Raw genomic sequence first — 19,426 nt, forward strand, 5'->3', positions numbered from 1 at the left:
TGCTGCCTGTTTCCCCAGCTGTGTAAAGTGGACTGTGCAGACTCCAGAAGCTTGCTCTGGACATCAAATAACCCTGTGAGTGTGAGGCACCTAGAACTGTGTCCAACTCATGCACAGCTGTGTGTGTTAACCATCATCAGTGTTGAGAGAAGGCGGTTCTCTGGCACCTAGAGGACCATCATCATTCTCATAGCACCTATAGGAAAGAAGATTGCGGCCGGACATTGACAAGCCCTTCCACTTCCTTTTTTTTTTTTTTTTTTTTTCCTCTCTCTCTCTCTCTCTTTAATTTTGCAATACTTACTTTGAACAGCAGTTTCCATTCCCTGCATACAGACCCCAGCCTGTGGCTGAAGGAACATCTTTTCTTGGAGAGCCGAACCAAGTCTTCATGCTGCTGTGGTCACTGTTGGTCATCTTTGGTGAGTCCGATAATTGAATTAGGACCGAGGTGGCAGCAGATGGAGGTCTCCAGCTTCTGAAAGTCCTGAGGGTTTATCAGAGCCCAGGACCAGTAGGAATGCTCAGGTGTCTGCTTCGAGCTCAGGGAGCAGAGTCTGAGGCACAGGAGTGGGCTCTGGGCAAGTCAGACTGCAGTGCATCCTTGTCCTTAATGGTCAAGGTCAACTACCTCCGTTGTCCCTGGGTTATAAGCTCCTGCTTTGGTATCTTAGATAATTCATAGAGTAATATGTTCTCATAAATACAGTTTTAATAATTTCAACATTTACTACTTCTCTGTGAAACTATTTAAACAGTTATCTCCAAGATGGGCTACCTTGGGCTACCAGGACAGGGAAAGTGCTATAGGGAAACAAAGTTCCTTTCTCTACATTCAGGAGACCAACCAACATTTGTTAATTAGTAAAAGGATTCTCACATAAAATATAGGCAGAGAAAAGGAATCCGTTTGAGGCGGGTTTGGCTTTCAAAACTGCGTGTGCTGGTCTCAGGCTATCAATAAGCAAGGTTGTGGCAAGACATGCCCTCATAGGTCTTATCAGGACTGCAAGACGTCCATCAGTATTAACTGTCAGGAAACTTCAGAGAGCTAAAGGTTTATTACTTACAGAGCCTTGAAACTACACAGCACCTCCAGGATCAAACAGCAAGGTCATGGGGAGATAAACACAGGGGTCTGGGGTTCTGGTCTTACTGGGGTGGAGGCTGGGTCCCACAGCTTCATGGGCTCCCTCTCTGCTGGTGAATTAAAACAAATGAGTGGGAACTGAAAGTCTGAGAAGAGAATAAACCAAGTGGCCCACATGGTCAGTTATGGAAATCCACCAAGATCTCAGAGCAGGGGGGAGGGGGGAGGGGGCCCTGCTCTCTGTCTGGTCTGATAGCTTCAGTGTGCTGGGGTCACAGGCTTCTGCGGGTGCCTCGGCGTCAAAGCTTAAGTCATGCACAAAATCGGGCCAAGAAACAACAGCAGCCGTCAAGTTTGCACTACGAACACTGGCTGGGTGTTTCCTGATGACCCCTTGGTAACGTGGGATACGTGGTGGACACCCGGGTGCGCAGGAGGTCGGTGGGGAGAGGGAAGGACGAAGAGATGAGAGAGTCACTCAACATCTGGCTCCGTCCATGGGCACAGCCCAGGTTCTCTCTTTGGAATCACCTGCTTTGTGACCGTAACGAGAGTGGAGGCCGGCTGGTGCTTGAGGGACATGGTGTTGTTGGTGATAATGGAGTCGAGGAACAGAACAGGGGGTGAAGGGGAGTTGGGGGGCAGTTGAGAAGAGTAATAGAAATGTCTAAATTGTAAAGGGCAAATGCTCTGGGCTAACTTCAGATTTTTGATTCCCTCACAGCTCCTCTCAGTGAAGAGGCAGGTGAGTCATCTACGTCTTGTTGTTCCGGGGTCTGGTGTCTCCGTCGCCTGGCTCCCATGAGGTCCTTCAGAGAGGGACAAGTACAGGCTGTGGAGATGTCCCAGTGTTGCAGCTCCCCTGGCCCAACCCGCCTCAAGACGGGCCCCCTTGGCTGGGTGAGGACAGCCTGCCTGGCCTGCCCAGGTAGAGTCCACCGCCTGGTCACCACCCCAGCTATAGGGACTGTGGCATCTGGAAGAGGGATTGTAGGCCAGACAGCCGGCCCCTGGGCCCTTGGGGGAGGATGGTTCTCCAGGCCCTGGGAACACATCTCCTCCATGAGGTCGGGCTGAATGTCCTCACAGCTTTGAGAACAGCTGTTCTCTAAGACACACGGCCGAGAGCGTGTGCATGGTGGGAATGGTGGTGGGTCATGGTTGCTCTGGTCCCGGGTGGGGAAGTAAATGCATTGCCCTGCGAGAGTCAGAAAGCATCTCTGCAGCATCTGCTGTAAGTGCTGGGCTGCCCTTGCTGTGGGAGAGCTGCTGGGGCCACGCTGCAGGGCAGGCACAATTTCTGCCCCTAACAGGCAGTCAAGGGTCTCCTAGGCCGTTGTCCGGTGGCCCTGGCTCCGCGGCATCGCTGAACTCTGCGTGCCGTCATACCTCTGCTACCCTCCTAACGTTGTGTGCCTACAGCTAATCTCACCTTGCTCTTCTTGACTTCAAGCTATGCTCACCAAAGGAAGTATAAAAACAAGACTTTATTCTATATGTAGAGAGCCTGGCCTGAAGCTAGAGTGATGGAGGTTTGTTCCCAGGCCTCACCAACACCAGCCACCAAGGGCAAAGTGTTCTTAGGGCTCCAAGACACTGTCTTGGAAGAGCAGACCCTCACCTCACCTTTCATGGCAAGAGAGGAAGGGGACGGGGTGCCAGGGGCCGCTGCAGCAGCTCTGGCCCGGAGCCCGCTCAGGAGCAGGACTCTGTTGCACACACGCTGGGCCATAAAAGGTCCTTAGCAACCGACCACAGGCTCACGTAGTCAGCTGCGGCCCGGGCCCTTGAGCTTGTCCATCATGAACCTTTCAGTGGCTTCTCTAACCATGACACAGAATGTCTACCCCCTTCCCTGATAGCTTTCTCCCTGGACATTTTCCCAGGGTCTAGATGACGTCTGTACTGGTGGTTTAAAAATCAGCTTGATTGTAAGTTCCCACAGCCGAGTCCACAGGGGATCCAGTCTCCACCAGTAAAGGAGAGCGAAAATCTCAAATAAGCTAATTGTTTCTGCAACCCCGCTTTTCTGCCCTTCCGGTTTCATTTTTGTTAAACCAGATGGTTTTCCTTATGTCCAACAGGCAAATCTGGTTCTCCTCCTGGAACAGTCAGTAGCATGTTTTCCAAAAATTATGATTCTAAATTTCACGAGCATCCTGTGGCATGGTGGCTCCGGTTCTGCCGGGGTATTTTATGAGGCACTCCCTCCTTTCTACGGCTGATCTCCGGTTCCCTACACTACACATCCAACTTCTGGCTGCCATGCCACCAGGGAACAGGGGCAGAAGGCTTTTGTTCGGGGTATAACTTAGTTCTTCACCTCAAGGTCAAAATCCTCAACTGCAGCCCTGAAAGGTAATGCAAATGTCCCAGACACAGAAGGTGCCCTGCTACCGTAAATACGCAGTCACAAGGCAGTCGGAGGCTGGCAGTCCCAGGGGAGGATGCTTACTTTCAGCAACGACTCTTTTCACTACGGTCAGTCCCCTAAGACCTGAACTATGAACGAAAGCTTCCCCACTAATTACTCATGGGCTGGGTGGGGACGTGTTTGGAAACTAGTCAGGTGGGAAGTCCTGAGGTTTGAGGTATGGGGTCTTATTCCAGTAACCAGATACCCAGGCCCCCTAGGCGGTTTCCTCTGACCAGACAAGAAGAAGACGGAGACCATGAACTTAGAGCACAGCGTACTGCCTTCCAAGGCTGGATCAGAGCTGGGGAGGTGGGAAAGCAGCATGTCCCCTGAGGACCGAGGTCCCCCGTGTGACATCACCAGTAGAGAGAGCTAACCAGGAGGAACTTCGCTCTCATACCCCTGTGACAAATTAGGTTTACTTTGACATTCCTGCCATTGACCGAATGTTTGTGTCCCCACCCCCAGACTCCTGTGTTGAAACCGTAATCCCAGGAGGATGGTAGCTGGGGGTGGGGCCCTTGGGAACTATAAGGTCATGGAGGTGACGTCCTCAGGATGGGATTAGTGTCGTGAGAAAAGAGGCCGGAGAACTAGAAAGTGAAAATACACAAGACGTCTGCCGTCTTCAGCCCGGAAGAGCGGCCTCACCAGAACCTGACTCTGCCCGCACCTCGATCTGAGACTTTCAGCCTCCAGAACCCTGAGAAATAAATGTCTGTTGTAAATGAGACACCCGGCATACGGTGTTTTGTTACAGCAGCCCATGCTGACTCAGATACCCCACAGAAAAAAAGAGGACGTGGTGGCCCCACGTAGGTAAAGCGGGGGGGGTGGGGGGTGGAAGGTCCGTCCTGCCTGAAGGGGAAGGAACTGCGTTATCCAAGAGCACAGGAAGGGGTCAGGCATCTGGCTTGCAGGAGAAACGGCAAATCCAGCCCCCTCACGCCCTCTTTTGCAGACTGGCTGACCCTCGAGGCTCCCTCCGTTGTCTTTGAAGGAGACAGCATAGATCTGATGTGCCAGAAGAAAAAGGACTGGTGGAAAATCCAGACCGTGGTGTATTACAGGGATGGAAAACAGCTACAGTTTCCAGACAAAGTCTCCAGCGTTTCTATCCCTCGTGCAGCTCCGAGTGACAGTGGCCAGTACTCCTGTTCGGCTACCGCCAGAAAATACTTCCTTCCGAGGTCAAAATCTTCGAGAAGCGTCAGGATTGAAGTACTAGGTAAACGCTTCCCTCCTGCGGGAGCTGGGCTGGATGAGACCAGGGCAGGGCAGGCAGGTCCCTGGAGGGGACGCTTGGCCCCACGGCAGATGTGAACCAGAGTCCCGCGGTGAGACCGCAGGTGGGAGCCGGTGAGGCAACCTGTCTGGTCTGAAGGTCATTGTCTGGTCTGAAGGTCACGTTGGCTGGGGTTGCTTTTGAGCAAGAACCACCCGACTTCCTGCTCAGGATGCTTGTGATCCTTCCCTCCAGAGCTGTTTCCACGCCCTGTGCTCACTGTCAGCTCCTACCGGCCCACCGAGGGGAGCCCCGTGACCCTGACCTGTGAGACCCGGCCTTCTCCACAGAGGTCAAACGTTCAGCTCCAATTTTGCTTCTTCAGAGACGGCAAAGCCCTGGGGTCTGGCTGGAGCAGCTCCCCAGAGCTCCGGGTCCCTGCCATGTGGACGGAGGACTCAGGGTCCTACTGGTGCCAGGCAGAGACAGCAGCTCTCACGGTCAGAAAACAGAGCCTCCAATCCCAGATTCACATGCAGAGTAAGTACCCCCGTGGGTCTCAGCGTGGGGAGTCAGGCAGCTTCACTCCTGGACCCTCGTCTTTTGGGTTCTCTTGCAATTCCTGTCCTTGTGGAAAGTGGGATGTGAGCTAGAGAATGGGCGTTTCGTAAAAATAACAAATGGGCAAGCTCCTGTTAAAAAACCGAACCCAGTGGAGTGAAAGTGAAGATGGGATTGACTGTATCAGGCATTCGTGAGTCAGCAGGATCCCAGCTAGCAGGCAGAGAGATGCTCAGGGGAGTTGTAGGAAATGCGAGTGTTTATAGGCACGAGGTGGGGGAAGGGGTTCTTAGCAAAATAAAAGAGGATTTCCCCAGGCTAGGACAGCTTTGCAGGATGAGGAAACTGCCCGGTTTTTGTTGGTTTTTTTCCTTTTTTTTGGTTTTTTGTTTTTTGTGTATCACACAGATAACCTCTTTAGTGCAGAACAGGAAATTTCAGACTGACTTTTAGGAGGTCGCGTTCCCAGGATGGGCTGAAACTGATTAAGTCTTGGTGTGCTGTCTATGAGCACCGGTACTGCATTTGCAGCTTTTTTTCCTTCTGTTATAAACACTCCTTATAACCTTCCTCTTCTTTATTGAAGTGATGTGCACCAGCCATAGCTACCCTTCCTGCCAGGCCGGTGTTTCGGAGTGAGCTGGGACTTCACCCAGCAAGGCACAGGCTCCCCAGGGGCTCTGCACATTCCCCCCCACCCCCACGGCTTGCAACACAAGTTGGTTTGTTAGAAGGCACCACAGTGCTCCAGAGTCGGGGGACACATGAGGCCTCGGAGAAAAGCAGAAAAGCCAGAGGAGGCATTTTAATTCGTGTGGACCCCTTGAAACTGAGGATAATGCAGGAATGGTCACTGATGTTGTTAGTGGGAACAGTGCCTTTCCTGAGGTAGGACTGATGCTACCAGAGACCCCTTCACTCTGTGCAGAAGGCCCCACTCGGCACAGCAACTCCTCCCTGCAGAAATGCTCTCCTGTCCTTGGAGCAGGTGACCCATCGCACATTCGTTAGTGATCCCATGGTATTAGGCAGGATGGGGGGTGGGACATGCAGTATAAACACCCATATTCTTCAAGAGTCATCACTGTGGATTCCCTTCCTGTGGGCACTTCTAATGGATTGCATGAGCCCTGCCCTTATTCCCACTTCAAGCGTCAGCGTGAAGAAATTCACGGCCTGGTTCCAGAGTCCTCCCTTGTCCAGCTCCTCACCTGCCATCTTCGTCTGTCTAGGAGTGCCCGTCTCTAATGTAAGCTTAGAGATCTGGGCCCCCAGGGGCCCGGTGATCGAAGGAGGGAGCCTGGTCCTCCTCTGCTCTGTGGCCAAAGGCACGGGAAACATCACGTTCTCCTGGCACAGAGAGGCCACAAGAGCCAGTGTGGGAAGGAAGACCCAGCGTTCCCTGTCAGCGGAGCTGGAGGTCCCGGCTGTGCAGGAGGGCGATGCTGGCCGCTATTACTGCAGAGCTGACAACGGCCATGACCCCGTCCAGAGCCGGCTGCTGAGCGTCCGTGTGAGAAGTGAGTTGCACTCTGAGTCAGCCCAGACAGAACCCCAGACCAAGGCCGCGGTACCAGGAGTCACATGCCAGGGGTCAGCGGCAACCGGAGGCTGGGTCACCCCTGCAAGTTAGACAGCAGCATCCTTCTTTCCGTGCGAGAAAACATGAAGGGGCTGGACCGGCTTAGAAAAAGGCTGATAATGACAAGGGACCGTGTCTTTAGACAATAGCCCAGACTCGATAGCCCCCCCAATACTAAAGACATTGTTAAGAATCTTGGAGACACACAATGACCAAGGGGCCAGGTCCTTCACTGACGTCCTAGTCTGGGGGGTCTGTGTGTCTGCTATGGCCTCACGAATCCTCTCCACCGGCCCCTTGTCTCCCTCAGGTCCAGTGTCCCACCCCGTCCTCACCCTCAGGGAGCTGGGGCCCCAGGCCATGGTGGGGGACGTGGTGGAGCTTCACTGTGAGGCCCAGAGAGGCTCTCCCCCAATCCTGTACCGGTTTTACCATGAGAATGTCACCCTGGTGAACATTTCGGTCCCCTCTGGAGGAGGAGCGTCCTTCAACCTCTCTCTGACCGCAGAACATTCTGGAAACTACTCCTGTGAGGCCGACAATGGCCTGGGGGCCCAGCGCAGTGAGGTGGTACCACTCAACGTAACAGGTGGGTTGATGGTCCCTGGATACAGGAGTGTTATGAATAATGGTTCTGCTCCAGTAGTCGGCACTGGGACCATATCGGGCTTTTGGAAGATAGGCAGAGGTCCAAGTGATGTATACTCTGTGTGGGAGTTTGGAGTAGGTGATCTCAGTGCCTGGCTGCTTCTCTTCTCTCCACAGCAACCTGGTAAGTACACATCATACTCAGATAACGTGTGAAATTATATTAACCATTCCTACAGAGTACTGCACAAGGATTCCAGGATGCAAGACTTGACCCTCTAAGCCTGATGTACTGTGTCTTCCTGTAGGGACCATTGGCTGCAGAAGAGACCATGTCACAGCCAGAGTTCTCGGGACGCTGTGTGGTGGCCTCGGTTTTATAGCTGCTGCTCTGCTCTGTTATTACGGGTCCCACAAGATAGCAGGTTGGTTATTTACCATTTGTTTTGATTGCCTTTCATTGTTGTGAACTTTTCTATTACTGAGATAGATTGGATTTGAAAAAAGGAAGAAAGAAAATCTCCCCAAATCTGATGAATTATTTTACACTTCATGATTTTCTAAGGTTTCATGCAGTGGGTAATGCTGCCATATTACTCATTTTAGAATATGTCATGTTCCCCTGCGTGGAGATTAAAACCGTTAACACAGTCCTTCATGCTTGCCTTTTAAATAAAAATGTCCAATTGTTAAATTATTTAATAATTAATTATTTAATAATCTTCAATAGACATATTCAGTTTATATGCAGGGGAGTAAAACATAAGTAACTGGATTTAAAGAAAGGAAAACAATTTAGTACACTTTTCTCCTTTATTTATTGATTTTCTTATGTTATGTCACCATATAGTACATCATTAGCTTTTGATGTAGTGATCCATGATTCGTTGTTTGCATATAACATACAGTGCTCCGTGCCATATGTGCCCTCCTTAATACCCACCACCGGGCTCACCCATCCCCCACCGTCATCCCTCTAAAACTCTCAGTTCATTTCTCAGAGTCCACAGTCTCTCATGGTTCGTCTCTCCCTCCAACTTCCCCCAATTCACTTTTCCTTTCCTTCTCCTACTGTCCTCTGTGTTATTCCTTATGCTCCACAAGTAAGTGAGACCATATGATAATTGACTCTCTCTGCTTGACTTATTTCACTCAGCATAATCTCCTCCAGTCCCATCCATGTTGATGCAAATGTTGGGTATTTATCCTTTCTGACGGCTGATTAATACTCTATTGAGTATATGGACCACATCTTCCTTATCCATTCATTTGTCAAAGGGCATCTTCGACAACTCTTTCCACAAACTCTTCCCACAGTTTGGTTATTATGGCCATTGCTGCTATGAACACTGGGGTACAGATGGACTTTCTTTTCACTATATCTGTATCTTTGGGATAAATACCCAGTAGTGAAATTGATGGGTTGTAGGGTAGCTCTATTTTTATTTTTTTGAGGAACCTCCCTACTGTTTTCCAAAGTGGTTTTACCAACCTGCATTCCTACCTATAGTGTAAGAGGGTTCCCCTTTCTACACAACTTCTCCAACATTTGCTGTTTCTTGCCTTGTCAATTTTTGCCATTCTAACTGGTGTAAGGAGATACCACAATGTGGTTTTGATTTGAATTTCCCTAATGGCTAATGATGATGAACATTTTTTCATATGTTTGTTAGCCATTTGTATGTCTTCTTTGGAGAAGTGTCTGTTCATGTCTTCTGCCCATTTCTTGACTTGATTATTTGAGTTTGAGAAGTTCTTTATAGGTCTTGGATAGATCTTGGATATTTATCAATTTCTTGTTAGTTACTCATGGCAAGAGCAGTGACTCCTCTTTCAATTCTTGGATGTCTCATATGAGTCACATGGGACATCTTCATGCACATGCATGCTGTGACTGGTGATGGCTGGAGGGTGGGGCCTCGACTGAGACTCTCAGCTAAAACAGAGGCACAACCTCTTAGTGTGGCCTGGACCCTTCGCAGCATGATGCTGCAGGGCAGTCAAACATGTTACATGCTGGCTTCCCTTTCAAAAGCAAGTGTGATAGCGAATCTGCAATGTGTTTTTCCACCTAATTTCAGATGACTTGGTTTCACTGGGTCCCTAATAAACTTGCTGGGATGCAAGGAGAGGGATCACAGCTTCCACCTCCAAATGGATATCTCAGTGTCAAAGAATTTGCAGCCATATTTTTAAAATTTCCAAACAAACCTCTGCACATTCCAGTCCATGCCTCCCCACCCCACCAGACATCCTGAAGCTCCAGCCCCTGGGCCACCCTGTCTGGCCTTGATAAATCCCCCACAGGACCAGCGGTTCCAGAGCTAGCCCTCTTTCCCAGAGCCTCATAGTTCTTCTCTATCCTATCGCCTCTTCAACCCTATAAATAGACTTCCACCAGTATTTTGTCAAATATTTCCAGTTCTCAGAAGAAAGGTCTGTTCAATTTCTTCTTCTGTCATCATTGGAAGCATCAAAGCACCAGCTTCACTAACCAACACTCCCACAAAGCTGCTGTGTTTTCCTCATGACTTTTTCTCTGCTTTATTTGTAGGATCAGGAATTTTGAGGACTCCTCTAAGTGACATCCCCTTCTGACCCCTACTAATATTCTGCTAGCCAAGACATGTTACCTATGACCAATTATTGCCTTTGTTGTGTATGGCAAGCTTACACATATTATCTATAACTATAGGAAATAATTTTTAAGTGTGTTTTATGGTCCAGGTTTAATAATCTTGTGGAAGTTAAGGGGGCAGCCTTGTTCACACAGCCACTAGAAGGCAGAGCTAAGACTGGGTCCACGCTGGCCTGGGCACAAAACCTCAACCCTGCCATAGAGCCTCATGAACTTAACGATCCTCCTCTTGCATGTTTCCCTGATTTCCCCCAGCTCCCTCTCTTCAGTGAGTGTCATTTATTAATCTCTAAGATACAGGACAAGCATGGGGCACAACAGAAATGCAAGAAAAACTTTTAAACTTGCAAAATGCTTCCTTAGACCTATCAGCTACCACAGGATGAAATAAATTTTGGAAACTCATCAGATAGTGCAAATGTAATTCAGTTTTTTCAAGTCCAACAGAAACTATATTTTTTTAAGCAGACCATTCAAGACTCAGGAACTGTGATACTGTTTTTTTTTCTTTCATTATAGTTTTGAATTCATAAAAATATGAGGCTATGGAGAGGTTGTTTGTTAACATAAAATGATTTCTCATTCATCCATACTGATGAATTCTCTCACTTTTCATCTACATACCAATATACTATTGATTCTTTCAAATATAGAAACAATCTACAAAACAAAAAAATTTATCTTCTCCTTTTCAATTTTTATGCAAATTAAATTTTCATGTCTAATTATATGCTCAAGGACCAAGGACCTCTGGTATCTTATGTGGATAAGCTTGTCAGGTTCCTGTTTTTGAGGGAAATTTTCTAGTATTTCGCTGCTATGTAGTGTAAATACCTCTTTTAATTAAGTTCCAGTTTTTTTAATTAAAATGCCTCTTTTAATTAAGTTCCAGCATTCTTATTTTATTAAGACAATTTCTCAGAAACTACTATAAATTTTTGCTAATACTTCATTGGTATCTGTGATTATCATCATATATTTCTCTTTTTCAGGTATTAAATCAACTAATTATATTATACCAGAATACCTAATATTGACTGATCTTTGCGTTCTTCATAAAAATCCAATTATAGTGATGCAGTTTTAATATAAATTAGCAATCTTTTGAAAGGTTTTTTTTTTTTTTTCCCATTAATAGTAATGTTGACACTTGCCAGATTTGTTGTTATTGTGATCTTTTCTGGGTTTTGTCTCACCGTCACAAAGGAAGCTCAACATTTTCCTTCTTTTTGTGTGTCTTACGTGTTCTGGAGTAGTTTACATGGTAATATAATGATCTGTTTTCTCAAGATTTTGTGGGGCTTCCTTGTGGAAGCTGTGCCTGGTGGGTTTGGGGGAGCAGGTCTTTGACAGCTATTGCCGTCTCTGCTCTGGTAACTAATCTTGTGAGAGGTGCTGCTAGTGCTTACTGACACCCAGCCCTCCCATACCTCTGGGCGCATGGACAGCTGCATTTCTCTGTTTTCTCGAAGCAAGATGTGGCCAGAGGATTGCGGGCAGAAGCCGCTTGCACTGTTTCCTGTCAGAAGCATTTACCAGCGAGGTGCTGATGTCCCGTTGTCCTTCCCATGCGCTGGTGCTCATGCAAACGCATGCAAGGTTAACAGTGTCTCTAGATGGTCTGGCCTCCAGCAGCCTAGGTCCCTGAGGGACTCCGTCCCTGAGTGACAGAACCCCCAGCAGATTTCTGAAGGTCTGCAACACGAGTGGGAAATTTACAAACCTTCGCTGCTCTAAACCCTGCAAACCGAGGTTGGTTTGTTCAGGTAGCAGAGCGCACTCCATCCTGACCGACCACCACCCTCTGCTCACGTTTTCTTTATCTTCTGGGGAATTTCCCTAGAACATTGTCTGTCTTATCGAGGGTCGCCAATTTGCTTCCTTAGCATTGAGTGAAGTGCTGTCCTAGGGTTCTTCTAGGTCCCCCACGGCTGCACTTGCCCTCTGCGCCTTCTCCTTTCACATTCTCGACTGGCGTAGAAAAAGGAATATCCACCCCTTTTGATGAAAAAATGAAGCTGCTAGAATGATTTATTTGATTTGTCCATTTGCTTTCTAATTCTGAAATTGCTGCTTTTATCTTTGTTAAGTGGCTGCATTCTGTTCTTGTTAGTCTCATTCTTTGGAACAAATGAGACATTTAAAAGATTTGCTTTCCCTTGTCTTATATATTTATATATGTATTTAGTAGCTTAAGACTTAATTCCCTAAAATGTATATGTTACAGATATATCCAGATTTCTTCACAGTTCTATTAAGAATTTCCAGTTACACTAAGATCAGAGAAGATCGTTTTATACCATATTCATTTTTTAGAACATTTTTGAAGTTTCCTTTGGGAGCCAAGATATCACCGAGTCCACTTCAAAAATAATTTACTCAGGAAGGAGGTGTTAGAATCACACACATATACCGATTTCATACTGTTTGAAGATGCCATTCCTCGCCTTATGGTGGAATGACTTTTGGCTTGGTAGAAAATCCTGAGATCTTTCTTCCTTTCCTTGAAGAAAATAAGTTAGTTCTTCCTTCTCTAACACTGTATCCAAAAACTCTGATCAAGCTGGAGAGCTGGCTATATCACTAGGCAACGTTTTCCATGATTGCTGAGCCGCCTCTAAACTAGAAGGGCTCCGAGTAGGGTGATGCTGGGTGAGAAGCACAAACGAGCACACCCCCAAATGCAGCAGGACTCTTGAGACCGATTATGTCCCTCGTAGTGGCCTCCGCTCCAGCCATGTGCACTTGTCCCCTGAGCTGTTAGTTGAAGGACCAGGAAAGAGTTCCTTGGCCACTGCTGACACAGCTGACACGTCCAAGCTGCTCGGCTGTGTTTCTTGTTCTGCATCTCTCTGTAAAGCTAGGTGGTATGAAGGAGATCCCAATGGGTCTTACGAAGGTCAACATCAAGCCCTACCCCAAGACAACGCTTTAGAGTGGGGGTTGCAGTACCAAAACGTTTAGAAAGTGAGAGGGTTCCACCTGAATAAGGAGGCCAGTAAAGTCATCAGCAGTCAACATATATTTTGCAATAATTGAAAGAGCAATAAAAATTCCAGAAAGAGTGACCTATGCCTGTGAGGTTTGCCATTGGGAGTGGCATGTTACACCAGTAGGATTATCCAGCCAACGGTGCTGGAGAAAATAAGGAGTCCTCAGGATGCAATGCAACTGGATCCCTACTCTGAATCTTATACCCACCAAGACCACATGTGGTTAAGTCAGGGAAAAGTTTCAAGAGATAAAGGTGTCTCCCCTAAAACAAATGTTCCTTCATCTGCTTTTCAGGAGGACGCTCTGCCCCACATGCACCCAGGTGAGAACTTTCCTATTCAAAATGGGAACTCTAGAGAACGTCTCCCTTCATGATTTTCCATTGTGAATCATGCTCTTACTACTTGCACAGGTCACACAGTATCTTTCTGTGACACTCAGCCATGTCTGTGTTCATTACATTTGTGGATCAGGGTGCTATCTCGTGGTGGCCCATGTGATAAGGTGCTATCTTGTGTAGGAGTCAAGATTTCTAAATTAGTTTACTAATTCACATTCTCAAGATTATTTATGGAGTACTTACAATGTATGAGTAAGTTCTTGTCAGACTTTGAAAGGTGTGAAAACATGCATAAAATGGAGTTTATTTCCACAGGGGACATATTGTCTTATGAAGAATATATGGTACATACAGTATACAAAGGAGAGAGATAAACTGATGAAAAAGAAGCAGATGAAGTTCTAGGAGACCTTGTGAGAGAAGAGATTAAAGCTGAGGCAATATTGTTCTCTTGTTTATAACTTTTGAAAAAGCTAAAGATGAGGAATCGAACATTTTTGCCAGATCAGAGGGGCCATCCTATAAAAAAGTACTCTGTGATTCTGTGGCCTGTCTCTGGCTGCCCACCTAAAAGACCACACCCTGAGAGGCTAGACTAAGAGCCATCAAATCACATGAGCCAAGTGCCACGTCTGCCAGGCTTCTCCCACATTCTCCCCAGCCTGCCTTCTCTGTGTTCTCGCTCTTGCCCTGGAGACTATCATGTAGTTAGTTTGCTTTTTCTCAGAGACGCTTCCAGTGCAAACCCTCAAGAGTCCACCCATGCCAGCTCACTCCCCGACATAGAGGAGCTGCAGCCAGACTATGTCAATGGTGAGTCTCCCCGACTGGAAGGGGCTCCAGGGCTGCAGCATGGAGGGAAGAGGAAAGCAGGTAAGAAAACATGACGAGGTCTGCACGCCCTGGTACCCTGAGTCCCAATCTCAATCAATAAATGACCCTCAGGTTGAGGTTGGGAGGACAGTCACAAAGCAGGAGTCTGGGACAGCACATATAAAGTTTGAACCTCATGTCCATGGATGTCTTTGAACCAATGTCTTTTCCTTGCAGTGGGCCCTATAGATGTGGTTTATTCCCAGGTCTGGAGCATTCAGCCACCAGAAGACTCAGGTGAGAAACTACAAAATGGTTCTTGTTAGATGCGTCTTCCCAGTAAGGGGCACCACGTGCACAAGTGAGGCTTGCTCACATCATTTGACCTTCATATATGCAATCTGTGAATCCAAGAAGGAGCAAGAGGTATTTGCAGGCAGGTTCTCAGGGAGGAGCTGAATTACAAAACAAAACAAAACAAAACAGATGGTCAGTTGAGAACCGACAATTAGTGAGAATCTGGGATACAAGGCAAAGGAATAAAACAAATCAGGAAAGAATGAGAATATCTGAAGTATGGTATGTGAAGTCCAGTCTGAAGACGCCATGGAAAGGGTCACTGAACACATCAGCCTAATCTGGAGACTTGCGCTTTGATGTGTAGTCTTCCAAGAGTTGAGTCAGTAGTTCTTTAGAACTGCAGAGTCATGTCCTTCAAGCTACTGCTCCACTGCCCTTAAAGCTGCAACCTTCAGCCGTGTCCTTTGCTCTGTACTCCTGGCTGCTTCTGTTGAAGCCAGAGGCTGCTGGCAGCCTGACAGGTGTCCCAGGAAAGGGTCAGCCAGCTGTACTCCTCTGAACCACAGGTCCTTGTCCAGCCTTGCTTACAGTTGTACCACAGCAGCCTACAGAGAGCCCATGACCCTGTCATTCTCCTTCCCTGCCTGGGACCAGCCCAGCAAACCTGAAAAGGCACAGTCTTGCCCACTGCATGCTTATCCTGCAGGCCCTCCCGGGGCTGATGTGTTGCCAAGGGCAGGAGGGGGATTGGTTTCTATTCTGCCCACCTGAGATGAAGGGAGAAGAAAGCAGGCCCCACACCCTCAAGTGGGAGTGTGATTCAGGCCTCCCATACTTCATCTCTGTGTCCCATTTCCCTCTGTGTAGTGCATGAACACCTGTGGTTTTATCTGAAGGACATAAAGAGATAACAGGAGAATGAGCTCTGACAGAATATTGTCAATGATCTACAGAAATTGTATCAAAGAGAGGAAAGGTTTTGTTTAACAAGGGTTGGCAGAAGGCTTAGAGCTTGGGTGGTCTTCAAAGGACTGCAGAGTGGACAATATTAAGGCATGGGTTTTACAGAAGAACAAGAGAAGCTGGAAACCACACAATAAGCATTGCCATCCTGTACCCTGGAGCACTGTCTGAGAATGAAGTCTAAGTAATATTTTTTTTTTTCTCCACAGCAAACACCAGAAGGATGATTCTGGAGAACAAGGTGAGCTGGACTTCTGGAGAGTTCCTTCCTCATCTAGTCCCCCACCGGCCATAGTCCTTTTCTTCCTTCACCTGCGCATCTCTTCTAGGACTCTCCTATCATCTACTCTGATGTGAAGGAGACATAACACTCGGAGACACTGGGGGGCAGAACCCCAACAAAGATGGAACAGCACTAAGGGCTGAAAAAAAGTTTATAAAAAAGCCAAACTTCACGACGTCTCACAGACAGAATGTGCAGCAAGTGCTGAGAAGGCCAGCTGGGTCATCGTTTTGGTTCTCATCACATTCTCTCCCAATGTCTTCTTCCATTTAGTCAATATTCACTGAGCCGCTCCTGAGTCCCAGAAGCTGTGTGGGATGATTATCTTTGTTACGTTCTCTCTTTTTAAAATTTTTAATTTAAATTCAATTTAGTTAACATATAGAGTCTTACTAGTTTCAGAAGTATAGTGATTCATCAGCTGCATAGAACACCCGGCGCTCATTACATCAAGTGGCCTCCCTAATGCCCATCCCCCAGTCACGCCCTCCCCCCCCACCCTTCCTTCCAGCAGCCCTCCATTTGTTCCTAGAGTTAAGAGTCTCTATGGTTTGTCTCCCTCTCTGTTTTTATCTTATTTTATTTTTCCTTCCCTTCCCCATGTTCATCTATTTTGTTTCTTAAATTCCACATATGAGTGAAATCATATGGTATTTGCTTCAAAGTTCGAAGAGTTGAGGAAGAACAAGGAGCACAAGAGACAAGCCTTCATCTACATCTGCTCTGAGGTGATGTGAACAGAATCCATTTCTGGGGCTTCTCTTCATCTTCCAAGCTTGGAATTCATTGCCTTTTGTCTCCACAGGCAGACATCTCAAGTTTTCAATAAATCCTCTCTTGCTCTTGTGAGAACTTTAGGGTTGAGTTTGTGTGAAGGAACAGCAGCTTGAGCTGGCTTGCCATATTTGTCCATTTTTGAATGCTTGTTTTGTACATTGACTCACATTGATTTAAAAGTAACAACTGTATTTATGTCTTCTTGAAATGCTGAATATTTTACATCCATTGGTACAATCATGCAAGGAGTAAGATCATAACCTCTGGGAACCCCGTTTAGGGTGGGGTCCCAATCCCATCCCCCACTAATTGTGTAGTCTTCAACAAACTACTTAACCTCCAGGTGCCTCAGTTTCTTCACCTTTAAATGGGGGCAAACCATTTGTTAAATATTCGTAATTCACATAGAACAACGTCTGGCATTAAGTAGCACCAAATAAGTTTTCATTAAATAAAATATGCATGATTATCACTTAACCTCAAACTTAGTACAAAAATGTTTAAAAAGTTGGGTAACGAGAATCTCAAACAAAGTGACTATCAAATGCAAATGCAACTATCAGATTTTTAACGCTTTGATTAATATCTTCTATAATCCACTCCCTTGCTAAAGATAGGTCCCCAATGGGAAGGACAGAGTGACTGGGGCTTGGGTTTGGTCGTTAATCTACAGAGAGATAATCTGGAATATTTTAGAAACTATGCACAACAAATTTGATGTTTATCAGAAAAAAAATAATTTAAAATGGTTATAATTCTGATGGCTAAGTAGCCAGTGGCCCCTCTCATCCATAGAGGCGGACCGTCTAAGAGCTGCCACGGAACGCTCCTCCTGTCCACACACTTCACATGCACAAGTATGACCCCAGTACTCTGCAGTCTGAGGGCTACCACCTGGACGTGACTGAAGTCACAAAACCCATGAGTTTTAATCTATAAAATACTGTATCTTCACTGTAGAAAATTTAGAAATACAGACAGTGAAAGAGACTATTAACTCACTCATACTTTCATCACTCTGATAATTGTTATTATTTCAGTAGCCATCAGCCAGAGTAGTATTTTCCATGAATGTGCTCTCGTGCTCATAAATATGTGATTTTAAAGGAATAATAACTGTAACCTGTTTTTATTTCTTAAAAAAATTTGATGTTTTCATGCCTTTAAATGTTCAAAGATCTTTGTAGTTTGCTTGGTATGTTTGGATACATAGTAACTTGTTTTGTAAATTACTTATTGGGGGACCATTATCATATTGACAATTACTCACCATGATGAGCAGTGTTGGAGTGAATATCTTTGCTTCTGAGTCAATATTTTGGGTAGTATTACAGGTTGGAGAGATTAAACGTATTACTTTATTTAGAGTCAGACAATAACTTGGCAGGATTTCTCCCGAGGCACCTGGGTAGTTGTGGGGAATCCCTCAGTTTACCGTAACTGGCACAACTCCGAGGTGAAGGAGAGAGCAACAGTTTCCATCGCTCCCGCCTTCTGCGTGAGCAAACAGACCAAACCCTGGAGGGATCTCTTGCTTCCTGGCTTTCTTTTCATACAAAACATCCTGGAGAGCAGCTTCCAGCTCCTGCCTCCTGTGACTCTTGCAGGAATCCCCTGGGCCAGCCGCTGGGAGTCTCTTCTCCAAAGGCAGAGTGAAGAGGACTTCGTGCGGATGTAGGGGGCTGGGTGCTGCAGGCATGTGGGGAGCGGGACAAGACGAATGAGACAGGGAAGCAAGAGGATGGAGACCCAGCAGGAGGGCATCCCTGGGGCTCTCGTGGGGTCCAAACCTCTGGCCAATGCCTAGAAGCCGTCTGAGCCCACAGCCAGTCCAGTATCCGGAGATCATCGGGAAGAGCCTAGTTTCCAAGCGTGCGTAGACATGGTACCTCTCCATTTCTATCAGGGAAAATGATAGTCCCTCTTTGTCATACATTTCTGTTCTGTTTATTCGGGAAACTTTGTATGTGATGTAATTGGGATTTTTTTCCAGTACTAGACCCTCCTTTCTTCCTTTGTGGGTGTGGAGAAGGAGATGCCGAGCAGTGAGGAAGGTGCAGTCTGTGGGGAGACGCAGAGAGTAGGAGGTCAGAGAGGACAGGGAGGGGGAAGAGAGGCAGAGCGGACGGGGCAGAGGCCTGGGCGTCACACAGGAGCCGAGCCCAGGCCCCGGGCCCCTGGGCCGCGCACCTGCTGCTCTGGGCCATGAGCTCCCGGGTGGTTTCCCCGCTGCTGCATCTCGTGGGTGCTCAGAAATGCTGTCCTTCTGGCCAGTTCAGGAAACACACGGACTCCGCCCCAGACACCGGAGGTTGAGGCCTGCTCCCCGTGCAGGCCCCAGGCCGCTGCTGGCTTATGGCCTCTGTGAAGTGGACAGATGCCAATTGGCTATCTGAAGCTCTCTGGTTACTGACCCTTTCTCTTAGGGACTCATCACTGGTGCTCTCTGGCCTGGCTCTAGCTCACACATCTCTTTGTTTCACTAGCATTTGGGGTTTTTTCCCCCATTAAAAACTTTCCATTTGTGGACAAGATGGCTTCAGGCTGTTCCACATATTCTGCACCTTGGAAATCCATGAACAACAGGAAATTGGGTGTCTATCAAAACCTTACACGAACTGTCCCAAGCATGGGACACACAGATGCAAGGAAGCAGGAGATGCTCAGAGAGGAAGAGGCAGGTGGAGGATGGAGTGCTCTCTGGATGAGACCTTTGCTCCCCAACATTGTTCGAAAGGGGTTCCCTGCTGGACCCTCCAGGGCCCTTATCCCACCAGCAGCGTCTGGGATCCACAGGACCCCAGCTGTTGTGGGCCCCAAATTTAACAGCAGGTTGAGGTGAGCTTCTGGGCCCCT

At 47.3% G+C, this 19,426-nt stretch overlaps 1 protein-coding gene across 5 annotated transcripts; it reads left to right on the plus strand.

The window, feature by feature from the left end:
• Positions 1-305: 305 nt before the first annotated feature.
• On the plus strand, positions 306-17,845 carry LOC131814340 (Fc receptor-like protein 2). Of its 5 annotated transcripts, none has more exons than XM_059145117.1 (12): positions 306-422; positions 1,815-1,835; positions 4,468-4,734; positions 4,987-5,271; positions 6,525-6,812; positions 7,185-7,463; positions 7,771-7,887; positions 13,389-13,416; positions 14,147-14,247; positions 14,485-14,544; positions 15,720-15,751; positions 15,840-17,845. In XM_059145117.1, exons 1-12 carry the CDS (start codon positions 392-394, stop codon positions 15,876-15,878), a joined length of 1,548 nt encoding a protein of 515 aa, XP_059001100.1. In that variant the 5' UTR covers positions 306-391; the 3' UTR covers positions 15,879-17,845. The 5 variants fall into 5 exon arrangements, with proteins under 5 accessions (XP_059001100.1, XP_059001101.1, XP_059001098.1 ...); XM_059145118.1 differs by having other exon boundaries at positions 14,162-14,247; XM_059145115.1 differs by lacking the exons at positions 306-422; positions 1,815-1,835 and adding an exon at positions 2,061-4,321.
• The last annotated feature ends 1,581 nt before the right edge of the window (positions 17,846-19,426 follow it).

This window comes from Mustela lutreola, chromosome 14 (assembly GCF_030435805.1).
Source record: "Mustela lutreola isolate mMusLut2 chromosome 14, mMusLut2.pri, whole genome shotgun sequence".
Lineage (NCBI taxonomy): Eukaryota > Metazoa > Chordata > Mammalia > Carnivora > Mustelidae > Mustela > Mustela lutreola.

Bases quoted from the DNA above. Each gene is read 5' to 3' on its own strand.
- LOC131814340 (XM_059145115.1), top strand. From the start codon at position 4,234: ATGAGACACCCGGCATACGGTGTTTTGTTACAGCAGCCCATGCTGACT. The intron at 4,735-4,986 runs GTAAACGCTTCC...CCTTCCCTCCAG, and splicing joins CGTCAGGATTGAAGTACTAG to AGCTGTTTCCACGCCCTGTG. The intron at 14,545-15,719 runs GTGAGAAACTAC...TTTTCTCCACAG, and splicing joins TCAGCCACCAGAAGACTCAG to CAAACACCAGAAGGATGATT.